This window comes from Macrobrachium nipponense, chromosome 17 (genome assembly GCF_015104395.2).
Source record: "Macrobrachium nipponense isolate FS-2020 chromosome 17, ASM1510439v2, whole genome shotgun sequence".
Classification (NCBI taxonomy): domain Eukaryota; kingdom Metazoa; phylum Arthropoda; class Malacostraca; order Decapoda; family Palaemonidae; genus Macrobrachium; species Macrobrachium nipponense.
Window position 1 is genome coordinate 28077723 of NC_087210.1, and position 24748 is coordinate 28102470.

General features: G+C 40.7%; 1 protein-coding gene across 1 annotated transcript in view; it reads right to left on the reverse strand.

The window, feature by feature from the left end:
- The window catches only part of LOC135196149 (mucin-2-like), a 123898-nt gene extending 102088 nt beyond the window's left edge, over positions 1 to 21810 (reverse strand). The window contains exons 1-2 of the mRNA XM_064222703.1: positions 21380 to 21810; positions 8515 to 8626 (exon numbers count right to left, since the gene is read on the reverse strand). Coding sequence (XP_064078773.1) covers positions 8515 to 8626; positions 21380 to 21636 — 369 coding nt within the window. The 5' untranslated portion in view covers positions 21637 to 21810. The remainder of the gene's footprint in view (positions 1 to 8514; positions 8627 to 21379) is intronic.
- Positions 21811 to 24748: the final 2938 nt, after the last annotated feature.

A 24748-nucleotide genomic window follows, 5' to 3' on the forward strand; every position in this document is an offset into this window, starting at 1 on the left:
TATTTACATTATGCCTTATGGGAATTATTGCTTCAGATTTCGTCATTTCGGACTTCTTAGGATGTTCTGGACAGCTTATGTACAAAAACCGAGGTTCCACTGTACTATATAAAAAGACGTCATGTGGGAGAGAGAAGCATTACATGCCCCCTTGAAGTCAAGTACACATCTAAACCATGGGCCACTTAGAATCAGCAAGCTGAGCCAGTCTAAAAGTTTCCATTGGAAAATTCATGAGCTATTGAAGTAATGGAACCTCTTTCCCCCCTGATTTCTCCAAATTCATGCCATGTAATATTGATCCTCACCAGAAGGTAATTTGTCCACGACTCAAAACCTGTTATTGTTACTCATATGAGGGTATTCGTCCCCTAAGGGTTAACGTAAGGGGAAAATTCTCTAGAGCCTGCTGGAGTCCAGTTAAAAAATGACAGTTTTTAAAAGCAAATTGTATTTTTCCTAACTACGATACAAACCTGAGGTCCTTAACATTAGAAATTACTTCAGGGAAGCTGGAAAAACAGCTGCTACACTTTTGAACAAGATAGTTAGATAGTTTAACTACCATTTGGTTGGCAGGAGTCCTGCCCACCCAAACATGTACACTCCACTTTGCTTTTGGGCCAGGTATGAGAGATTGAGGGGTGGCATGAGGTGGGCTTAGTGTGTAAAGGACCTCAGGTTTGTATAGTTAAGAAAAATACAATTTACTTATAAAAATTGTCAATTACTCCTACACAATATACAACTCTTCGGTCCTTTACACTAGGAAGACTCATATTTGGAGGGAGGAATCTGAACTAGTCTAAGAACTGAATGCAGTTTGCACACCTTAATTTCCTTCCTGGTTGAAAGAGCAAGGAAGAGAATCCTGCCTCTGATGAATTGATGAAAGTATAGGAACTGCGTGATCAATCATCACACTTCTGGGCCTTTTTTTGAATGAGGAAGGGAACAAACCTCAAAAGAAAAATAAGCTAGGATGAATCTGAACGTTTAAGAGGGCAAGGCACATAAAAGGTCTTATTCAGGGACCTCGCCCTCCTCCCCTTGCAAGAGGAAGGGGTAGTTGCCTTTATAATCTAAAAGATACAAAGAATGGTTGCTGAATTACAAAACTTACCTGCATCAGAGCTAGTTCCAGCATGTTAAGGCTGAATCCACTCTGCTCGAAGATAGAGAAGAAGGATGAAGGGATGGAGAAATAGAGAAGCAGTCACTCATACATTCATTCTCCCATCCACAACGCATCTAAGGCAAGATGCAACCTTGTCCTGCTAGAGGAGCTGGGTAAGCTACACAACCTGTTTAGTAGCCACCACAGGTCCCAAGGAAAAAGCGTCCAAGGACTTGTGGGCAATGTCCCATAGGTAGAAGGCCTGTCGCGACCACACCCCTGCCTTCAGAATTTGATTTGATGCCCTGACAGATTCTTCAGGAATGCAAGGGTTGGACCAATAACCCTAACTTTGTGAGCTCTTGACCGGGGGGTACTGGTGTTGCCTACGCCAGCAGCAGAGTAGCCCTTATAGGGGGCCAGCCGGCTAATGCCATTTTTTAAGGAGAGGACTTTGATATTCATACCACTTAATAAGGTGACTTGGGACATCTCCAAACCGCATTTGATTTTTGCCTCTAACCTTCGGTTTTGTGACGCCAGGGCGATTTATCCCGAAAATAACCATTTTTCAAATTCTATCTCCTCCCTTGATATTTAATATTAAGACCTGGGATTACTACTATATAGACCTGATGTAGACCTCCAATCGAATGAGGAGTTTTTTTTCTAAAAGTCATTTTTTTGCTAGATATGAATTTTTCAATATGGTAAAAAAATCAACCCTATAAATCAGGAGAAAAAAATTTATAAAAAAAAAAAAAAGATGAAACAAAAATTGGAAAAAAGGGCTCTATTTGATTGTTCTACAATGTCTTTTTGAGTTATATACAAAATTCCAATGTTATAGCTTTAAAACTAGGTGAGAAGATAGATTTTGAAGGTCAATAGGTATAGTTTTGAGATACGGGCGTTCAAAATTTTCCTTCGTATTTCTATAAAGACAATGTTAATAAATAATGATTATTATGAATGTATATTTCTTTTTTGTGTATTAATAAACCAAAACTATTTTATTTATCATAATTTAATCATAAATGATGATCCCTTTGCTCATATATCGTAGCCTGGGGCACTCTTTCCTACGCAACTCTCTCTCTCCCCTTCACTAACTCGGCTTATTACAGCGAATTTTCTTCTTCTGTATGTTAGCGAGATGTTTTCCTTGTATTTTCCTCTTTGGCATGATGAAACTCTTGCCGAAACAAAGATAAACAAACGTAAATGCAAGAGAATGTCAGAGGTGAAACTCGAAGGTGTACTCTCTTTTTACAAAGACAATTTAATAAATCATGATTACGTATTATGAATTTCATATTCCATTTTCGGTATTAAAAAAACCAAAACTTTGTTATTTATCATAAATGAAGATCTCTTTGCTCAAAGATCGTAGCCTCAGGCATAGTGTGACGTGTGCTGTCAGGCAAGACGGGGGCGTTACTACGCAACCCTTACTACCAACCCTCCCCATATATTATGATATTCTGTAATAATACTTGAGCAATTTTTCTTCGTCTGTATGTTAGCGAGATGATTTCCTTGTCTTTTCCTCATTGGCATGATGAAATTCTTGCCAAAACATACATAAACATACGTAAAAGCAAGCGAATGTCAGAGGTCAAATCGAACTTGTAGACTACTTGAAGTTTGTGCTCGCACTGATGGTTGGACTTGGTAGCTGACCGAAGTGAAGTCTCCCTTCTCGACTCGGGGAATGTCTACAGATGCCATTTCTCCCAATTTCTTTGACAATAATTATCAAAATTTACGGTAATACAAGAAATATTGCATTTTCTTGTACGGATCAATGTTTTAAGCTTATTGAGTTACGTTAACTAACTACCCTGTAACTACGAAAGTAAGAGGAATTTTGACAAAATATTTTGTTTACGTATTCTCAATTGCCATATGAAGCTCCACGAATTTTTTCATGACTTTGCATTTTTCGCCCTATACCACCATATAGTATATAGGGGTTCCGGCTGGCTCCTTTAAAACCTTTAAATGCTGACTGGACTTATTGTACGTCCAAAAGTTTTTTAAATATGTGGCAAAATATTTATAGGCCTAGTTTGCGAAAGATTTTAAATCACGCGCCTTGAGAGATGCAGGGAGTTCACGGATCACGCTGTTGTTTTGTTTACAAGCGTTACCCAGCCTCGCATGCGCGAATTTCTTCTCCCACTACAAAGCAACAGCAACGCATCGTCGGAGAGCGATTTCTTGACTCATTCGTGTTTTGCAGAACTTTTGCAAGTGTTAGCATATTTCGGACACAACAGAATGCAATTTCATGTAGAATACAACAAAAAATAACTCATGGTTGTCGCTTTTATCAGCTTTGAAATATTTTCATATAAATCACGACAAGTGCCAAAATTTAAACCTGCGGTCAACTTTGACTTGACCGAAATGGTCGAAAAATGCAATTGTAAGCTAAAACTCTTACAATTCTAGTAACATTCAATCATTTACCTTTATTTTGCAAAAAAACAAACGAGAAGTCTCTAGCAAATATTTCGATTTATGGTGAATTAAAAAAAAAAAAAACTTTTTCCTTCCCTCCGCGCGCGGTAACTGCTGAAAATCTCAGAATTTCTATAGTCACCTTGTCGTAATTTTCGCACCACTTTATATTAGGCCTTACATAAAGTCTTATACATGAAAATGTGAGCAATATCATGTAGAATACAACAAAAAATAACTCATGGTTGTAGCTTTTATCAGTTTTGAAATATTTTAATATAAATCACGATAAATATAAAAAAATTAGACCTGTCAACTTTAACTAGACCGAAATGGTCGAAAACTGCAATTGTAAACTAACCTTACAGTCAAGTAATATTCAATTAATTACCTTCATTTTGCAACAAACAGGAAGTCTCAAGCACAATATTTTGATTTATGGTGAATTTTAGAAAAAAAATTGTTTTTATGTCCTCGCGTTACGAATTCATGCATCATTTTGTGATAATATTTTCTCTGTGTTGCTATGATCGTTTTATAATTTGTTATATGCCAAAATCATTGCAATTTAGTGTACAATACAAAAAAAAAAAATCATTGGCTTTAACCGTTTTGCTCACAGCGAGATTTGTATACAATTCTATATGAAATTTTTTTTCTCGCCGTCATATATTCCAATATCTATATACGATAATGATATTTTTTTTCATTTCTGATGGTTGCATACTAAACTTCAGGCAATGACAAAAAAGAAAGAAGCCAAAAATAAACTCTTAATCTTAAAAACTAAGCGTGCTGAGATTTTTTTTCCGCTTCGGAGCTAACTCCCGAACGCCGCCAGCATACGACAGACTTTTGTAAATAGAGGTTCGGCGTTTAAGGGATAATTGTCTCATGAAGCCAGAAAGATATCGTGTTCTTGGACTTTTTTCTTGGATGAGCTGCAGCACTCTACCAGGACAAAGTAGCATCTCGCCTGAATCATTATCTATGAAGTCCTCTACGAAGGGGATCACTAGGGACTCAAACCTGGCATCAGGGACTGCCAGATTTTGAGTCTTCACTATGAAGTCCGGGACAAAATTGAGCATAACTGATCTCCATCCCCTTGAGTGTTTCACATCAAAGGAGAGTACATGGAGTTCACTTACTCTCTTCGCCGTTGCCGGGGCAAGCAGGAGCACAGTCTTGATGGTCAGATCCCTGTCTGATGACTCTCATAAAGGCTTGTACACTGTACGCGTTAGGCTCCTCTGAACTAGTCATATCCCACACTGGGGGGCCAAGATCCCTGGGTGGGTATGATATTTCAAAGCTTCTCATCAAAAGATCTACCCCTTTCAGTTAAAGGACTCAACTGAGGGCAACTTGTTAACCCTTCACTGCTGAAACAGAGAGAAGCCTCTCTCAACAAAGGAAGATGAGGAAATTCATGACCTGTTGAAGAGTAGCTCTAACCAGAGAGACACCCCATCTACGACACCAACCACAGAGGACGGCCCATTTTCCCTGGTATACTGCTGCAGAGGACTGACTGAGGCATCCAGCCATCTCTATTACTGCGTGGGACGAAAAGCTTGTCGCTTGCAAGAGGTGATGGATAACCTACAGCCACGAAGACCCAGGGACTGCACTGCCTGATGGTAATGTTCTACGTGTGATTGACACAGCAGGTCGTGCCATGGAAGAATCACTCTCGGTGCCTCGGAGAGCAGAGCTATAAGGATGGGATACCAAATGGCCCTCGGAGAGCAAAGGTATAAGGTTGGATACTAAATGGCAGAGTCACCAGAATCGCCCTGAGATTCAGGGTGATCAGCGCTCTGATGATCACCTTGCGAAACAAGACAAAATGGAGGGAAGGTGTAAATGTTGAGGTTGTCCCACGGGTGCTGGAATGCGTCCTCTGCAGCTGCCCATGGGTCCAGTACAACGGAACAGAAGCCTGGAAGTTTTCTGTTGTGACGGGTGGCAAACAGCTCCATGACTGGACACCCCAACAGGTCGAACACCTTTCCATGATGTCTGGGTGAAGGGACCACTCTGTCTCTATCACCTGATTTTAGCGACTGAGCTAGTCTGCCACTACATTCCTCTTGCCTGGAATGTATCTGGCTGACAGCAGCACTGAGTGGGCGGTAACCTGCACTGTCAACTGGCGGAGCAGGGGAGATACAAGACCCCCTTGCTTGGTGACATACCACTGCTGTGGTGTTGTCACTCAACACAACAGAGTGGCCCATCACTCTGTCCCAAAACTCCAGAAGAGCCAGGAAGGTTGGCTTGAGTTCTAGGACACTGATGTGGAGGTGCCTGTTGTGTCGGTTCCACACCCTTGAAGTCAATAACTCCTCCCTGTGTGCGCCTCATCCCTCGGTCAATGCATTCACATACAGAAGCACTTAGGGAGGGGGAGTATGCAAGGATACTCCTATTATGAGGTTCCTGTTGTCCAGCTACCAGTCTAAATCCTCTCTCACTTCCTCCGACAGGGGAATGAAAAAGGATTGAGGATCTCGAGACTGGGACCAATATTCCTTCATTATCCACTGGAGCGAACGAAGGTGAAGGTGCCCAAGCTGAAATAAGGGTGAACACTAATGTGAACACCTGAGGAGCGGTAAAGAGCCCAAAACAGAATACATGTACCTTGAACTGGTACATTGTCTCTCCGTGGAAAAATTAAAAGTACTTGCAGGAGGATTAATGGACAGGTATTTGAAAATACGAATCCTTCAAATCTACCGTAAATATGAAATCACTTTCCCTGATGAAGGCAAGCACGAAATCAGTTCAAAGGTAGTAGATGACTGGTCTCCATCCCCTAAAAGCTTTCTCTACAAGAAAGAGACGGTTGTAAAAGCCGGGGACTGATCCGACACGGCTTTGACAGTGCCCTTCATCAGCATGGTTTGCACTTCTTCCTTGAGTGCAATGTCCTTCAGCAAACGAGAAATGCAAGTCAGGAGACGGACCAAATTGTCAGTGAGGGGAGACCGAGACTTGAAGGTGAGTAAATATCCTACGGAAGGACATCTGCTACCCAAGTCTCGACTCTATATCGCTGCCACATTATTGCCCAATGGGTCGACAGGCAACCCCCCACCGTTGGAAGCAACTGGAAAGGAACACCGCCCCTAACTCTTCCCCTTCTTCTTCTTCCCTTTACCAGGGAAGAAAAGAGCTAAAATGGCCACGACTGGGAGTGAGCTGAAGAAGGCTGGGTCTTTCTGTGGGAGCCCTTGGAAGACTGGGACTTCTTAGGGGTCAAGGAAGACCTTGCTTGACCCAAAGGTCGAGCCGCAATGACATGCAAAGACCCGCTGCCTCTTGCTGCGAAAGGAAGATTCCCTACACAGTAAGCTGTTGCAACGAGCGACCCAGGCCTAGACGAACCAGGTCCGGGTCCACCTGTTTAGTCAGCAGGGACATCTCCGAGGGCAAGTAATAGACCTTCTGATGAGGCAAAGGAGGATAAAGCAACTTGTCTGAGCAGTTTGATCACAGTGAATTCTCTTGCCCAGAAATAAGATTTAATTCACTCAAGTACATCCTCGGCAAACGAGGACCACGGGAGCCCCACCACAGCCTTGGGTTCCTTCTTAGATCCCAAAAAGGATTTGAGGCATTGTATATGAGTATTCATTGTTTTCACAATCTTAACAACCACATAAAAATATACACAACCAACAACTAAGAATTACAATCCAATTGGGAAAACTCAGCTAGCAACAGTCGGACAGAGAGCACAGCGATCATTCATTCTCACTGGACGACTGCTGAAAGCAAAGTGGAGTGTGTACTTTCGGGTTGGTGGGACTCCCGCCAACCAAACAGTAGTTAAACTACCTAACTACCTTGTTCAAAAGCCTACCATACGTTTTTCAAGTTTTGCCAAAAGTAATTCTAAACGTATAGGACCAAAGGTTTGTATATCGTGTAGGAACAAATAGTATAAGAATTTTTGTGGCAACAGGAGACTGCCAATAGGGTTGTAAGAGGAGGGAACAGCCCGACCTGACTCACCACAGCTACACAGTGGCATACCAGTTTCTCTCTAACTGCCTTCATAGCAAGATGGAAGTTCTACCTTTCTAACAAAAAAGGCGATTATTTGACCACTTCAAGCTCGTATTATGCCTTGATGTTCTGGTTTTTTACTCTCTCTCTCTGTTTGTACCTTTTTCTGTGTGACTTAGTGTCATTTGTGTGTAATTTGCATGCCCAGAGTGTTCTCTTTGGTCTTCTAAGCAATGAAGGAACTTTGGTAGGAAGAGGAGATACAAGAGCAAATCAGCAGCTCCATCTTGGGAAGGTTTTTCAACTCCACTGGCAGCAGACGTATTAATTCCTTCTTGTTCCATCTCCTCTTTGTCAAAATCTCCTCTCCATACTTCTGCTAGGAAAGATTTATCTCCCTCTCATTCTTCTCTTGCTTCATCTGTACAAGATTCTGGGAGGGGGGGGGGGGGGGGGTTCAAAAGATCTTGCTATTTGGGGGGTGGGAAGTTTCCTCCCAGGTAACCAATCACGACATTTGCTCCTCATTTAAGTTCTCGATCCTAATCTCACGGACGGGATTGGGATCGAGATCAGATACCTTCTCGTTCCTGGGAAACTCCAATAGCAAGCTGATGACAAACCCAAACAAACAATGAGGAAAGAAATTGGATTCAGGAAAATAGTAATTTTCTCTTAATGATTTTATGGGGTATGGTGCAACTTTTCTGCAAAGATGAGTGGACATTTAAAATAAATGGGTTTGCAATAAACCAATTTTAACAAAAACCTTTTCAAATAATAAATACAGTTCATGATCTTTTTTCATCATGGAGAAGCAAGATAATCAGTAACTGAATAAAGCACATGCTAACATAAAACCAATTTCTGTGACACTCTGTAATCTAAAAGATAATGAAAGTCATACATACCGGAACTTGACTTGGACTACTAAATACGGGTTCATGGATGTGTGTGTCATAAACAACCAGAGTCCGAGCATCTGGGCTTAAACGGAGGCGGACAAGCCTTGGGCATCTCTCACTGAAATTGAAAAAAAAAGGGGGAAATATTAACTTTGTGGCTACAGACATTGCACTCAGTACTACATTCTTATACAACACAATGGAAAGCATACTATAAATAAACCCATTAAGGAGAAAACACCAGGAACAACACTTTTCCACAAAACCAATAAGAAGCTGCCCCTACAGTAACTATTATCATCTCCAATACTACATGATGTAAGGTCCTGAGTGTTATTCGATCAATCAGGTCTTTCCTGCACTCTGTCTTCCACAAATCTCCACTCTATCTCTATCCTCTCTCCTTGTAATTCGTTTTCATGTTGGTCAAGGCCTTCCATCTCTTCTGTTTCCCACAGGAGCTCAGCTGACACTATCAGATACTATTCTTCCACTGTTTTTTTTCAATTCTACAAAAATCTTTTAGACATAGTAATTTCACGGTCACATCAAGATTCATGTCCATACAGTAATAATTCAACCTGCCATTCTTTATTTGCCTTTTTCAGTCTTTCACAAAATTATCACTCAAGAGAACCTACAGAGGTAACTTATTTAAATAAGTAAAAGATTCAACCTCATTAATCATTTCTCCCTATAATATAATTTTGTCCCTTGGTGCATACTCTGTCTTCATTACTGTTCTTCTTACCCTTAGTTTGAGTCTCAGCTCTCTCTCTCTATATATATGTATGCATCATTCTATTAGCAAAATCTATAAATCTTGTGTGTTTTGATTATTATAACAGCAACACACTTCTCTTCTAAGTCTATCAACTTTCTCATGTTACTCCAGCTCAAATCTTCTCTTCCACCTCTGAACACCTTTTCATTATAAAATCTATGAGGACCAACATCACAGGTAATTCAACAAAGAAATAACATTCCCTTGTAGTGCCCAACTACAGTATCACCTTAGAAGACCCCATATACAATAATTGTTCATCTACTTCACTCAAAAGTCAATTTCAATTAGCTCTACATATTTAACAAGAAGCCACAGTAATGAAAGACCATAATATTGAGTCTGTGGATTCTGTCACATGCTTCCTTGTAATCCACAAAAGACATCAGAAGGGGATTTTGAAATTCCATACACAACTACATAGTGTCTTAACACAAATATTTGATCAGTACAACTCCTATGCACCTCTAAGCTTTTAATTAACATAGTATTTCCCATGCCTATAGTCAGATCACCTTTCTTTGATACCTTAGCTAATACTTCCCAAACATCAAGCTTGTTTTATTGCCACAGTTTACAACACTGGCTACTTAGAAAAATGTGTCATTTCAATTTCAACTTAAATTCTCTCTTCAGTGATTCTATCACAACCTGGAATTTTCCATCTTCTAGGCATTTTTATCGATGATTCCAACTACAAAACTAAATTTATTCATCACAACAAAAACCCAGCAATTTCAGGTATAAAGGCAAAGGATAAAATGGCCACATAGTGGGGCTATGCAACATCACTAATTGAAAAAACATTCTTATAAGCAATGACTCTATTGCAAAGCTAGCAATCACTTTTACAATCAGATTAACCTCCAAATCATTGGCAATTATTGAACCCTAGTAGTACATATATAGAACCTGTCAGTAGTACACAAACATTTATAAACCCTGAGCAAATCACTTACATCATTCCCTTGTAGGATTTTACAGCTTTATAATCCCATATTTCTAAAAGTGACAAATTTTTTATTTGTATTTTTCACAGCTAACAAACATGAGGTCTTAACAATATAATCATCCTCTAGAGCCAGCTGGAAACCAATTAACACAATCCAAGATTGAAAAGCAAGGAATCTGTGGCATCTGGACAACTCATGCATATATGAGGTGGAAGCTGGTCACTGACTGGGCTTGGGACCTCATAACGCGTCGTCTTTCTTGGAACATCTTGGAGAGTAGTCTTGCTTTAGTGCTCTCCTTCCCAAGCTGGTTTCTTTGTTAGCCCATGATTTATTTGTGCTTGCTTTTAGTGTGCGCGCCTGCTTGTCTTTTATCATGGATTCCACCAAGAGTTCTCGGCATGCGTCCAGGTCTTCCAGGCTTTCCATGTTCAAGGTTTTTGGCATCTTCCATTACTACTGACCCCATACCACTTGCAGTAGGTGCCGTTCCAATTTTTGTACTATCACTAACCCCTACCAGTGTCATTCCTGGGCTGTGTTGCACTGGAAGGCTTTCTACAAGATGAGGGAGCACCGTAGAGTATCTACTTGTCCTTCCCAGGAAGATGTCTCGCCTCCCCGAGTGGACAGTTCAGTGTCCACTTCCAAAAATTTTCCCTCTGCTACTTTTGACACCGTCTCCTTCCTTTTCTTCCACCGATTTGTCTTTGGGAGTAGTATTGAGAGTTGCACAGGAGATTTTGTGTATAATATGGCCCCCCCTCTCTCATGGGAGGTTATCTCCCTCCCGGGAGGGAAGAGGTGACTCTATCTTCTTCCCTTGTTTCAGATATGGAATCAACTTTGTTTTAGATACTGAATCACACAAGATGGCGGCTATTTGGTACTCTTAGGCATATGGGGTTCAACCTCCTTGGATGGCCTATTATCACATTTCATGTCTGCTCGCCATCCTCCTCCGGTCCCTCCAGCAGTCAACCCCCCCTCCTCCAGGTTTCCACTACTTTGGCTCTCGTGTGCTGCCGCCTAGAGGGACGCCATCGACAACTATGACACTTACTGGGTCATCTCTTATCACAACACCAGTGAGGGCCATCGACTCGCACTGCCAGTTCGAATGCCATGACATCACTCCCAGCATCCTCTCAGCCTATGATGTTGGGTGCAGTGTCGTCTCTTCCACTGCCAGTTGCTGTGACGTCATTACCATCTTCATCTATGACATCATTGCAGTTGCTTGCTCAGCCATCAGAGACGTTCCTTCAAGCGGTGGTTGATAGGCTGGACTCATGTTTTTGCGGTGGTATCCTGTACTTTCTAGCAAGAAGCATCATAAGAGAGCTCCTTCCCCTCATCATCTCCTCCTCCATCTCGTTCTCGGTCAGACATTGGAGGATTCAGGACGCTGTTGCTTCATCTTTGGGAGGAGTCAGAAGAGCTTTCGCCATCTTCCCAGCACAGACATGTCTCACCACTGCACGTACGAGTACGTTACAATTCATGATAGCCTTCACTCTCCTCAGTGTCTTCAAGCAGATTCTTCATTGCCTCAGCCTGTTGGAGTTCATCATAAGGGTAAGGCTCCAAATAAGAGGTCAAAGGTGCCTAATAGTACTCAGGTTGCTGATCCTGCACCTTCTAGGAGTTCTCCTCTTGTTCTGCCTACCAATGAACGTGTTCAAAGTGGGAATCGTAAGGCGGTGGACGCTCATGGATGTAAGGCAGTTTGGGTCTGTGGACGTGTTTCTCAGCCTTGTAAGGGTTCTTCAACTCTGCATGAAAGTAGGGCAAGCTTTCTCCTGGGTCCAACAAGCCTAGGCTTTCAGGTTCTTGTTCCCCAACGGAGTTCTGGCTTGCGTGGTTCACCTTCCCAAGTTGGGGACCTTCCTCAAGACCAGTCTCATCCTCCAAGACGTCTAGTGCGACATTCTTTATCTCATGACCGTGTACAAAAGTCATCACAAGGCTGTGTACATGGTTCGTCGCACGAGCGTGTAAGTGGTTCTTCACACGAGCATGTACATGGTTCGGCTCAAGGACGGGTATGTGATTCATCGCTTGACCTTGTTCCTGAGCCCTCTTTCTCGGGATCTTCCGTCGTTCGAGTTCCTAGTCCTGCCAGTGGAGGGTGTGATGTCCAGCTTCCAAGGGAAGCCTCTCTAGTGGCCTTAGGGAAGAACGAGGATCCTTCTAGGCCTTCTGCTTCGAGTCATCGCTCCCCCTTGCTGGCCAGAGGAGGGGAAGAAGCAACTCCAGAAGAGAAGCAAGAGTTTCTATCTTCTATTGTTTGTATGGTGTTTTTACATTGCATGGAACCAGTGGCTTTCAGCAACGGTATCCTCTTTTTCGGAGGTTACTGATCCCATTCCTAACTTCAATAATCTTGGGGGGAAGACACAAGACTAAAATCTTTCTTATGACCCTACAAGCATAGAGGCGTTGCTCAGTCCAGGGCAGGATGCTAGAGCTTTGTTTGAGCTTCCTTGTTCTGGGCATCCTAAATCAATTTTGCAGAGCATTAATACTTTGGTCTCACGTCAGGATGGCTAAATGCGCTCTTATAGGTAATCTAAGCTTCTCCCCCTCCTCTTGTGCAGCATAGGAAATATTATTCTGCTAATGATGTAGTTTCAACTGGTGCCTCGTCACCTTAATTCAGCCTTAATTCAGACGTGATACATCTAAAGACTGGCTTGACCCTTGGATCAGGTAAGGGCTGAGGACCCTTTGTTGACTTCTCAAGAGGCCTCTACTCTGGAGTCTACTGCTTCTTCTGTCTTCCAAACCATGTTGTGGCTGAACTTGAGGTTTACTGCAGTGACCAGGATAGCATTGTGTTGCTCTGATGGAGATTCCGTTAGCTGGTCCTCCTTTATCAGGTTGCTGCAATCTGGTGCTAAGGCATCTCTTACCTGGGCCACCTCAGTGCTAATTTGTGGGCCAACCTGCTACGGCCTTGTCGAAGGTGGCGGGTCGTTGGATTCTGAGTTTCTTTGTCGTTTCTTTGTAATGGGGACCTCCTGAAGTCGCAGTTTCTCTTTCCAAGAAACACAGAGATGATGTGATAGACCGGCGCAGCGTGCTGATACCAAAGATAGGCTGGTTCAGCAGGCAGTCTCAAGTTGGAGGATTGCTCTCGCCCTCCACCTCCTCCTCCAATCCACAGTAGGTGGTCTCCTCCAAGGAAGTCAGCCAAGCATTCGACATCTGTAAGGGCTCCTCAGTCTACTGCTCCATTAAAGTCTAAGCAATGGCAGTACCCCTTTCAGCCTCGCCCCTACAAGCCAACGAAGGGTGGCTAGAGGAAGGGGCAGAGCAGGTCACCAACAGAGAGGGCACCACTCCCTTCCCATTGCCATGGGTGGAGGGATGCCTTGTAGGGCCATTGGACCAAAAGGCAATTCCACGGAGCGGAGAAGTGAGTACTAGTAATGTCCTTCAGGTGGGTATCTACTATCTTTTTGACTTTCCTCCCCCTCTCTGACAGACCCCTCCCCTCCCCCACCTAACTTATGTTCAAGGCTCTCCAAAGTAGTACTTAGCTCTTCGGAGTAAGTGTTGAAGTGCTGGACAAGGGCGTAGTGGAGGAAGTAGTACATCGTCCCATCATCAGGGGTTTTGTAACAGTTTGGATTTTCTTGGTTCCAAAGGCTACAGGCAGTTGGAGGCCAGTGAAAGATCTTTCCATGCTGAACCACTCCATCAGAAGGACGAGGTTCAAGATGGAGACGCCCCAGGCGGTTTTGGCAGCTGTAAGGGAGAACAACTTTCTACTGTCAACAGACTTGAAGGATACTTACTTCCAATTCCAGTTCACCCTTCATCCAGGAAATCCTTTGCTTCAGCCTTGGAGAGCAAGTATCTCAGTTCAAGGTCCTTTGCTTCGGTTTGACTACAGCCCTCAAGTGTTCATAAGGGACTTTGCCTTAGTTTTGACATGGGCTCATGCTCAAGGGATTTGCCTGTTGAGATACCTTGACAACGTCTGGTTTTGGCAAGTTTCAGAGAGAAGCTGGTTCAGGACAGGGATAATCTTCTCCATTTTTGTCAGAGCCTAGGCATTGTGGTAAACCTGGAGGAGCCCAATCTGCTTCTCAGCCAGAGGATTCTTTACCTGGGTATGTCATAGATACAGCAGCATCGGGGGTTTTTCCGTCAAACCAGAGGTTGCACAAGTTCAGGTCTGTAGCATGCTCCTTCCTGTTACAGGCTGAACAGGTAGCTCACCAGTGCCAGGTTCTTCTCAGGGTCTTGTCATCTCTTGAAAAGCTGGTCCCTCATGGTCACTCCACCTTCACTCCTGCAGTGGAGGCTGAAGGAATCCTGGTCCCCGGCCAGAGATTCCCCTCATAAAGGTACCTCTACCAGAGAGGTGAGAAAAGATCTTTGTTGGTGGTTGGACAACCAGAATCTTATGGTAGGGGTCCCTCTAGATTCACCCCCTTCGGATTTACTTCTGTTCTCAGATTCTTCCATCAATGGTTGCGGTGTTCATCTCGAGGGTCTCCTGGCCTCGGGTGTTTGTAGCACGGAGGAAAAGCTGCTTCACATCAACATGTTGGAGTTGAAAGTAGTTTTCCTAAGTCTGCGGGAATTCCAAGAGACAGTAGAGGGTTATTCTTCATTTTGATGTCAGACCTCGGTGCTGGCCTATGTGAACAAACAGGGAGGGCTAGTGTCTCACCAACTCCACTCGTTGACAGTCGATAAGCTCATAGCCAGGTTTATGTCGGTGATGGCCGGACAGAGAGATTCAAATTAGCAAGGAATGCGTTCAGCTTATAGTGCCATCGAGTGCACTAAAGATACACTCAAGCACCTGGATGTTACCAAAACAGGAGGGAATGAAACCCTTTTGTTCAGTGATAATGCCACTCCTGTAGTGTTGTTGCTCAACAATACCACTGATTGTCTCAAAACCAAAACTCTCAGAAGGCCTGAAAGGCTGTCCCGAGCTTCAGTTCCTCATTGCATGAGTTGGTTATGAGCTTGATTGTTGATCTCAGGGTCCAGATTTGATTCCCAGCTAGGCCAAAACAAAACAAGAGGAATTCATTTCTGGTGATAGAAATTCACTTCTTGATGTGGTTCGGATACCATAATATGCTGCACGTCCCGTTGCTAAGTAACCAACCGATTCCTAGCCTGCAAAAATATCTAATCCTTTGGGCCAGCTCTAAGAGAGCTGTTAATCAGCTCAGTGGTCTGTTAAACTATGATATATTTTTGTCCAGAGTTTCAGGTAAATTAAGAGAAGGTACTTTTCGTTTCGGTCACACAACAGAAGAACTAACCTATAGGTATGCAACTATTATTCGGAAGGTGGAACAGATAACAGACACATGTCAAGAGGAGAATATTTATATAGGAATATTCATAGACTCCTCTTCATCGATCATCAGCCTAATTCTTCCTCACTTCAAAAGTTAAAAAGAATATGGACTGAAAGCAGACCTCCTTCATTCTTTGAATGAAGAGAGCAAAGGTGAAGCAATTCCGAAGTGCAGCTTCTACGTGGTCAAGACACCAAATATGACTAGTTCATGCCGAACTGAATGTTCCCAAACAAGGAACACTGGAGGTGGAATTTAACTTCCAGGCAATATCCATCCTGAACAGCTCAAGTGTATGTTCAGTTAGATCTTAAAATCAAACTAGGAACAAAGGCTCTTGCAGCCGAACTCTGGAAAGAAGACTCCATAGAGTTCCTCATTCCATTGCCCATCATAGTGTAACGCAGGAAGTAGAGGGAAAAAGAGAGGAGGACTGATTGTTCTCGCCCGCTCTTCTGTCAGAAACAGCAGGAAGGGGCAATAACAAGCGCATTCATCAACTTCCGGTGATGATAGCAATTCACAGACTTTGGAAAAAATATTCACATCAGCAAAAAATGCTTCCTGAATGGAAAGCAGAAGTTCTCACTCATCAAACGGAGCATTTTCTTCCACCAACTAGTTCATTCGCACAAACACAAGAGTTGAGTGGAGGTGAATGCACCATTGGTGGGCGAGAACTTGCAATGTCTGGACATGCATGTCTTCTCCAGGATTGATACCTCACGAAGAGGACTACACAGAAAAACCTTTCCAACTCTCGTGATGTCCTGTCTAGAAAGACAGACGTCTAAAGAACTTGCAATATACACTAATGCTAGGGATGACAAGCTGGGACGTGTCAATGAATGACTCACACCCTTTACTTGTCCTGCGCCAGAATCAGATCGGTGAGTTGTCTCTTAGGCACTGAATTTGGATGTAAAATCCCCAACACAGGGGTTCAAACATTCGGCAAGTCTCACGAACAAGCTCTCCCCGACACAGTACGTACTAGTTCTAGAGACAGAATCTCTAGATCCAGTGGTTGGAGCACGAACTGAAGTTTGTGCTCCTATAGCTTCAAAAAACACTATACCAAGGGCTAAGTGTAACTGGTCCTGGCCCCAAAGGATTAGGATAGCCCACAGGAGATCCAATTGATTCCTCAGTGAAAGGAAGCAGACCCTTTGGAAAGTCCCACTGGTGGAGCTTCTTATGGGCAGAAAGTTTACCTTGTGCTTCTTAGACCAATCAAGTCTAGAAGAAGGGGAAGAGGCGGCAGAAGACTAGTATGAAGAAGACGACCCATTCCTGTGGAACTCGAGTCTGACTATTAATGTCAAAACACAGTATATTCAAAACAAATTAACACAAGAAAAAGAATGATCCTACCAGGAAATCAAGATTAACGACAATAAGCAAAAGATCACAAAACATACATCATTATCAGAAATTGGAATCTTTACATCCCTGCCTACCCACCTTGTTCAAGAATTTTAACGGCCATGTTCCAGCTAGATGACAATAACAAATTAGTTCTATGAGTCAGCCCTAATGGATTTGGTAAGGAGATAAAATCAGCCATCAAACATTAAGAACTACAAAAGGAGGATTCCTGAGAATTCCCAGAAAGAAAGGTGGTGAAGGATTACAAGAAGACAATATGGGACCAAGAACAAAATCAAAGACTAGAAGATATACAGGCAGTCCCCGGGTTACGACGGGGGTTCAGTTCTTGAGACGCGTCGTAAGCCGAAACATTGTCAAAAATCCTTAGAAAACCTTACTTTTAATGCTTTAGGTGCATTCAAAACTATGTAAACTGCATTCTTATTGCATTTTTCATCAAAAAAAAATTTAAATTTTGATTATTTTGCATTTTTGGTGTCATATTTCATCTGTCAGATCAGCGTTTGTAGGCGTCATAACTCTGGAACATGCGTCGTAACCCTGGAAATAATTTCTGATGACTATAATTGAAAAGCGTCGTAACCTCGGAACGTCGTAAGCCGAGACCGTCGTAACCCGGGGACTGCCTGTATAAACAGGTCAATAAACTGAAAGTCATATCAAAAGGCCACTAAAGATGTTAGAAGCTATCATCATAAGCTAAGAACAATATTGTGTTCACCATATTAGAAGGACACTCAGAAGATATGTCAAAAAGCATTATAAGAAGAATAATAAAATTTACTTAATGAACGAGTCTTCTATTATTATTAACTGGAACAGGATAGTTCATCAATCATCATTATTACAAGCTATACAGTATGTGCTGTATACATATATATATAGTAGTAGTAATAGTAATAGTGTGTGGAACACATGTGAAATTTCATTCTCTGTTGTCCTAGTCCTGCCATAATCTGACTGGTTTTGGAGCAGTGGCAACCAAGTTTTGTGATTAAATGGTGACACCTTCAAATAATAAATATTTATGGAGAGTTATAAAAACATTTTTTTCCCTACTAGTTCCTTGTAATTAGTTATTATATGTCATAAAATGGAGAATGAACATTATTGTGACTTCAATGATAAACTTTTTGCCTTATAAACTGTATTTACTTTTGCTTTGACCACTGAATAGCATTGCAAACAAATTCTTCGCTACATTCTTGAAATACGGAACCAAATAAAAATAAACACATGCACAAATATGAAATGTTTGGTTGAAATAATTTATCAAATGGGTTAACAGGCTAATGCATCTGCAATGGTTTTATTACGAAAAACTTGCTGGCAAGGCGGAAATAGATAATAATACCAAATTATCAAGCAACTCCACTATTGCACCCAAATTTACTCTCTATCTTAACAAAAGAAAATAAGAACTTTCTTAGTATAAAAAAAAAAAAAAAAAAAAAAAAAAAAACAAAAAAAAAAAAAAGGGAAAATAAAAGTTTCATTTTTAGCAACAAAGCACTGCTATAGTCTACATGAACCACTGAGTAAATAAAACGTAATGCCTAAAACACTGTTGTAACTACCATATAATTAAAGCATGTACTATTCTGGAATAGGCCTACAGATTTAAATAGCTTGGCTATGGTAACTTGTATTATTTATTTTTCAAATCAGACCTTGACGGTAGAATTTTACTTTGTTTCATTCTCAAGTCTCCTTAATAGAGTTAATATGAAAACCATACTAAAATCTAACTCAAATTAACTGTTACCAAGATATTTACTGATGAATGTTATTAAAAACTTAAGACTTTTTCTAAGCTGTTTGTTTGTTTCAATTTGGGGCTCCCAATCTGATTTCTCTGTCACAGTGCAGTGCGAATAAGGACAGATAGTGTACTTGGAATGTCTGTTGTGATTTTCACCTGGAAATGTGGGTATGGGCAATGATGAGTAGCTCATTTGATCTAAGTGTCACTCATTAGATGGGATATTGGAATTTTGCATTGCTTTGAAAAAAACAGCTTGACTTCCAATTCACAGTTCTTCTGGTGTTCCTTGGATTATTTTGGCTGGTCTGAATTTGTGTGCGCGCTTGTGTTTTGAGCATATCGGATGTTCAGTTCTATAACATATAGCTATTAGGTTTCAATTATGGGGGATCACAGAAGCAAACTGGGATTTTTGAGTGGTAGAAAATACAAATGAAATATGTGTACTATTCTAAAATCCCTGTTTTCACTTTAAACAATCGTAATCATACTCTTGAGTAAAAAGTGTAATTTTCCTATGTTTTCGTCTAAAGTCTAAACATTTTTGGCTTTTATTTTAAGATAACATATAAGTAGTTTACACATGTTGGAACCATTTAAATCTTACAATTTGGGGAGACCACAGTGGGTTACCAGGATTTTTGGGTGGGGGAAATAGTACACGAGTAAAATACAACAATGATAGCACTTCTGCAAGTTCTAATTATGGTGGGTGCCATCCACCATATTCTGGCTACAATGGGTTGAGACTTTCCTGTACTTAGCAGCAATAAAAAAAAAAATGCCAAATCTACTGATTGCTGTACTCCCTATTATCATTTTCCCTGAAAAATGTGAATGGGAAGAAGGAAATACCACACATGCGCTATTTGCCTTTGAGTTTCAACCTTTTGTAGCAGGTGTTTAGGTAATGGGACTTTCCCCCACAGGGCCAGGCACAGACCTTGTAACCAAGGTTAGGTATGTTAGATCAAAATACTATAATTAATTTGGTAAATATAAAGAGGATGGTCGCATGACAACGTCATTTACCTAATATAATACTTTGGCTACATATAGATAAGTGTAAATAATGCAGTAAAGGTGAAATATTCTGAGATACCATAAACAATGGAAAATTAATCAATTTTTGTTTACATGGAAAATCCACAGGGCATCGTGTTCAATACCAGACCAGGGTTGCCGTTTTGAGGAATTTCGTCCATTGGTGTGGCTTTCTAGTGACATCTGGCAACCCTCCGTGGCTTTTCCGACCACAGGCCACAGCACTGAAGAAAAAAATTCTTCACTTTGCCTTTTTTTTATGTTTTATTATGAAAATAAAGATATAAAACATATCCTGTTTATTCATACAAATGAATTTTATGGAAATCCTTTATTTTGCTTCGTCAAAAATACTATATATTAAAGCTAGTGATGTGTAGCTTCATCACGGATAATAATTCTACATCGGAAATTACGCATTCTAACCATTAAATCATAAATAACGTAACAAAATCAGATGAACTGCCTATGGTAACACTGCTAAAAGCCAATGTTGTGAAGAAAAAAGGCATCACTATACTAGACCGTCAGGGATGCAAAAGAACAGAAAAAAAACCACAGTAAATTCTTTATTATCTAAGTAAATGGATAATCTCACTGGTGCTGCATTATGTAGGCTACACACTTTTCTATATTTTTCAGTCACAAAATTATGACTTATCTCTTCGTGCAGCTGTCTCCTACACATCTATCGTTGCCTTTAGACCTAGATTAGGTTAAGTGAGGGGATCCATGCCAGGAAGCCCACCCACCCCCCCACCCCCCTGCCAGGTAACCCAGCCCAGTGGCCTCGGTAAATTTAGTCCAAAGTCATCCTTGAATTTTGCTCATCTGTTTTCCCTCTCCCAAAAATATCCAGTGTTCCACTGAGATATTATTAGGGGAGGAGGGTCCAGTACGTATGCAAAAAAAGTACTTCAGCCTACTCGTTAACGAAAAGAGTAGGTACTTGAAACGTTCAAAGCACAAATAAACTAATACTGATGAAATTTATATTTCAAATCCTGAATGTGATTATGGTTTAAAGTCAACTTCATCGGGTAGCCTCAAGGGAAGGAATCTAGGCCTTTACTACTAAGTTTGTTGTAGAGATGGACCTTCCTTTGAGACATTCTTTCCTTTTAACAAATGTACTTTAAAGGCATGCTAGCTTTAACTGTTTACTTCAAACGTGAGTAACAGTACTCCAACAAATACTAAATAGAAATGAAGTAACAGTGCAAATCCAACAAATACTAAATAGAAAAAGGAAAAAAAACTGTTAAAACACCGCTCTGGGATAAACGCTGGGTGGGGCTTAAAGACCACGGGAACACGACCCATTATCCACTCACGTTAATAGCAGGATTACTAATAAAATCATGAGCTCGTATTTTAAAATGGTTTATTCTAATACAGAAGCATCAAATACAAAGGTCAGAAACGAACGAAATCCTTCACGAACATGAAACGCGACAACACTTTTCAAGGTCACAAAACCCTCGGAAAAGCCCGAAAACAAAGGGTTTTTCAGCAGGGTACCGTCAGCCCCGTAGCTTTCTCCACTCAACTCAATTTTACTCTTTCTCTTACAATGAACTGATGGAGTCATACTTACTCTTTGCCTGGGCGCCCAGGTCGACCATTATCCACAGAGCACTGATAATCCAACTCCCCATATTTGAGTCGGAAATTGAGGTCCCTCATCTGATCGACAGTGAGGCAGTAGTTCTCCAGTTTTATCGCCTTTTTCAACAACAGGCGGAGTCCGTACAACTCCCTGTGTCTCTCTATGGCTTTGTTCACATCCCTGTAGCATATGAAACTCCTGCCCTTGTGCAAGGGAGCAAATTGTGCTAGGTTAGGGCCTTGCATAATCTCTCAAGAAACAAAACTCATTCAAGTCCAAACTTCCTCACTCTTCCGACACTCTCTCGCTAATGTTGCTGACGACTCAGAGTGGAGCATAACTAACTTGTTCGTATGCTTGCTATTTACATTAATAAATTCTGAACGAGAGAAATTTTGTTAACAATAGCCGCACCAAATTAAATTTTCAAATAATTGATAACATAATTCAAAGCTTAATTCGTACAATAACGAAAAGTGTTTCATCCGCTATCTTACTATCCAACCGAAGCCATGGCTAGAAAGAGCCATGGCACACAGACCAAACGCGGCGACCCGAAATGCTCAGATTTTTATATTTCTTCATTTGCGAAATTCATGCCTATTTCAACCCCACAGAAACATCTGCAGAATATAGTGATATTCTCTATCACTCATATAAGGTGAAACAATGAAAATGTTTCCTTTTTCTTATTGAGAAGCTGAAGGCATACGTGACTAAAATGAGTGATGGAGGTTGCTTCCTGTTAGTGTGAAGTAATGAAGGGACCTACGAGTTCGGAGACTGAGAGAAAGTTGCCTCAAACTCACGCTAGTATACTCTGAGTTTGGTAGCTCCTTCATTTACAATTTGTGCATTCCAAAACACAGAGTCCGCTCCATCCAGTTCCCAACAATTTCATCGCCTTGTATTCCAGTATACTACTATACGTACGTCTTCAAATTGCTTTCGGTAAATTTTTAATAATTATATTCAGTGAGTGTATAAATTAGCATATATTTCATGTGTGGGTGTGTGCTTCAATCTACATAATGCGCTTTTTCAACTTGGACTCACCAAAGAAATCGCGAGCAGCTTTTTAACAAATGAACATTCTATCAGATCTCATCTGACCGACAAATAGAAAATCTATCCCGAGTGGAAATGGCTAAAGTATTAGTCAGTGATGTGAATTGACATTTTGCTGGCTGAATATCTCTAGTGATAACGTATGAATCACTGTTCAGTAGGCTAGTCATAGAACACACACACACACACACACAAACACAACACACACACACACACACACACACACATATATATATATATAGTATATATATATTATATATATATATATATATAAACACGTATATATATATATATATATATATATATATATATATATATATATATATAATTATATATCAGCAATAAGCACAAACCACCACGTGACAAATATGTACGTAAATAGCCATATGAAAGGTGAAAAATTAAAGACCAGGTACCAAGCGTTTCGTGTATTGTGTATACTTCTTTAATTTTTCACTTTTCATGTGGTTATATATATATATATATATATATATATATATATATATATATATATATATCTTTCCCACCGTTATTCCTACATTAAAGGGTCGGTTGCCTGATGGTCCTCCTCCACTGCCTTCTATCAAATGCATCATTTTCCACCAAACCTTTTATCGCTATATCTTCCTTCACTTTATCTCGCCATCTAATTCTCTGTCTCCCTCTTGATCTTCTTAATCTAACAGGTTTCTCCTAAGCCCTCTTCACTCCCTCCTCGTCATATATATATATATATATATATATATATATATATATATATATATATATATACATACAATGTAGCACTAAGGAACACGTGCTTGAGAAAGTCACAAAATCCATATAAGAAGATGAGGGAAAACTAGGACTTGGGACAAGTACTTTCGTAGTTTTTTTTCTACCTTTTCAAGTTCACAGTGAAAATGTAGAATACTTGTTCAAAGGTGCGGTTTTCACTCTCCTTCTTACGTGGATTTCGTTAATATATATATATATATATATATATATATATATATATATATATATATATATATATATAAATGTGTGTGTAGGCTATACCTTTACGTATGTATGCTTATGCGGAATGGTACTAGATCATGTCTGTTTTTGTCTTCAGAGCAGACATACAAATCCGCAACAGAATTATTGTAACCTTAAGCATGTACAACAATATTAATAACTAGGTTCCAATCCCTGATTGATGAGACTATGATCTGGATTGCGTTCCTGTCCGTCGACTCTAATATTAGAGTCACAGACGGTGCTGGAGAAAGAGTGGAGAGACGTCGCAGTGCTGCCCGGAAATACCAGCTGAGAATCGAGAGGATAAACACTCCTGGAATCACATCCCAACTGAACAATGGATTTTTGGCAACATTTATTTTAGATGTTGTGATGGATAAAAGTGTGAAATTACCAATTTAAATTTTCAACACGACTTTTGAGTTTCGAATAAAGTTTCCTCCTTTGAGATTTTTGTTATTGTCTTCCTTCTCTTAATAGAACTGCGTCCTGGAATGTCAGTGTGGCTCATTATAATTTAATATGAACAATAGATCCATCATAACAAGGCTAGATAATGTTAAGTGATTCAATATCTTCTCTCGGGTGGTTCTACTATATAATAACATTCCTATTATGCCACAGTCCATAATACCAAATATAGGCCTATAATCCCCTGACTGACAACAATTCTCCCGCTTCTCTGCTTAGGAGACGTTAAGCCTTTCTCGTGGGGCGAGTTTTATTCCACTTTCTCTGGCGCTAAGCTTCTTCTTCTTCTTCTTCTTTTTTTTTTTTTTTTTTTTTTTGTGCAAGCGTTTGTCTTGAATTGCCATTATCATTTATTCATGCATTGCACATTTAGGATATTTAATCCCCATTACAGTTTCAGATGAAAAATAATGTTGTAAAAGAACAGTTTCTTAATAAAATGACGAATACAGCCGGCATAAAAACTAAAAGAAAAGAAGGCCATTGTTGTCCTAAAATGTGGAAACTGGGGAAGATGGAGGGTCAGATCGTCAGTCGCCGCACCTTCATGTTATAACAGAGAAAGTGACGAAGCCAAGAACAATTCCGGTACTTTACTTCCACAAGGAGATCAATGGACGAAATAATTATTCTCTAATTAGACTTAACGTTGCGTTGGCTAGAAATATTGTGGCGTAATGACCAGCAAACCTTTATACTTTTACTGATAATTGAATAAACTATTTGCTTTGTTAGAACCAATCTGCTATCAGTTTCTGTTTGTTAACTCAGTTCCTGAAGGTCGGGTATTCGCTCTTCGTTTCATGTCTTTTGCGC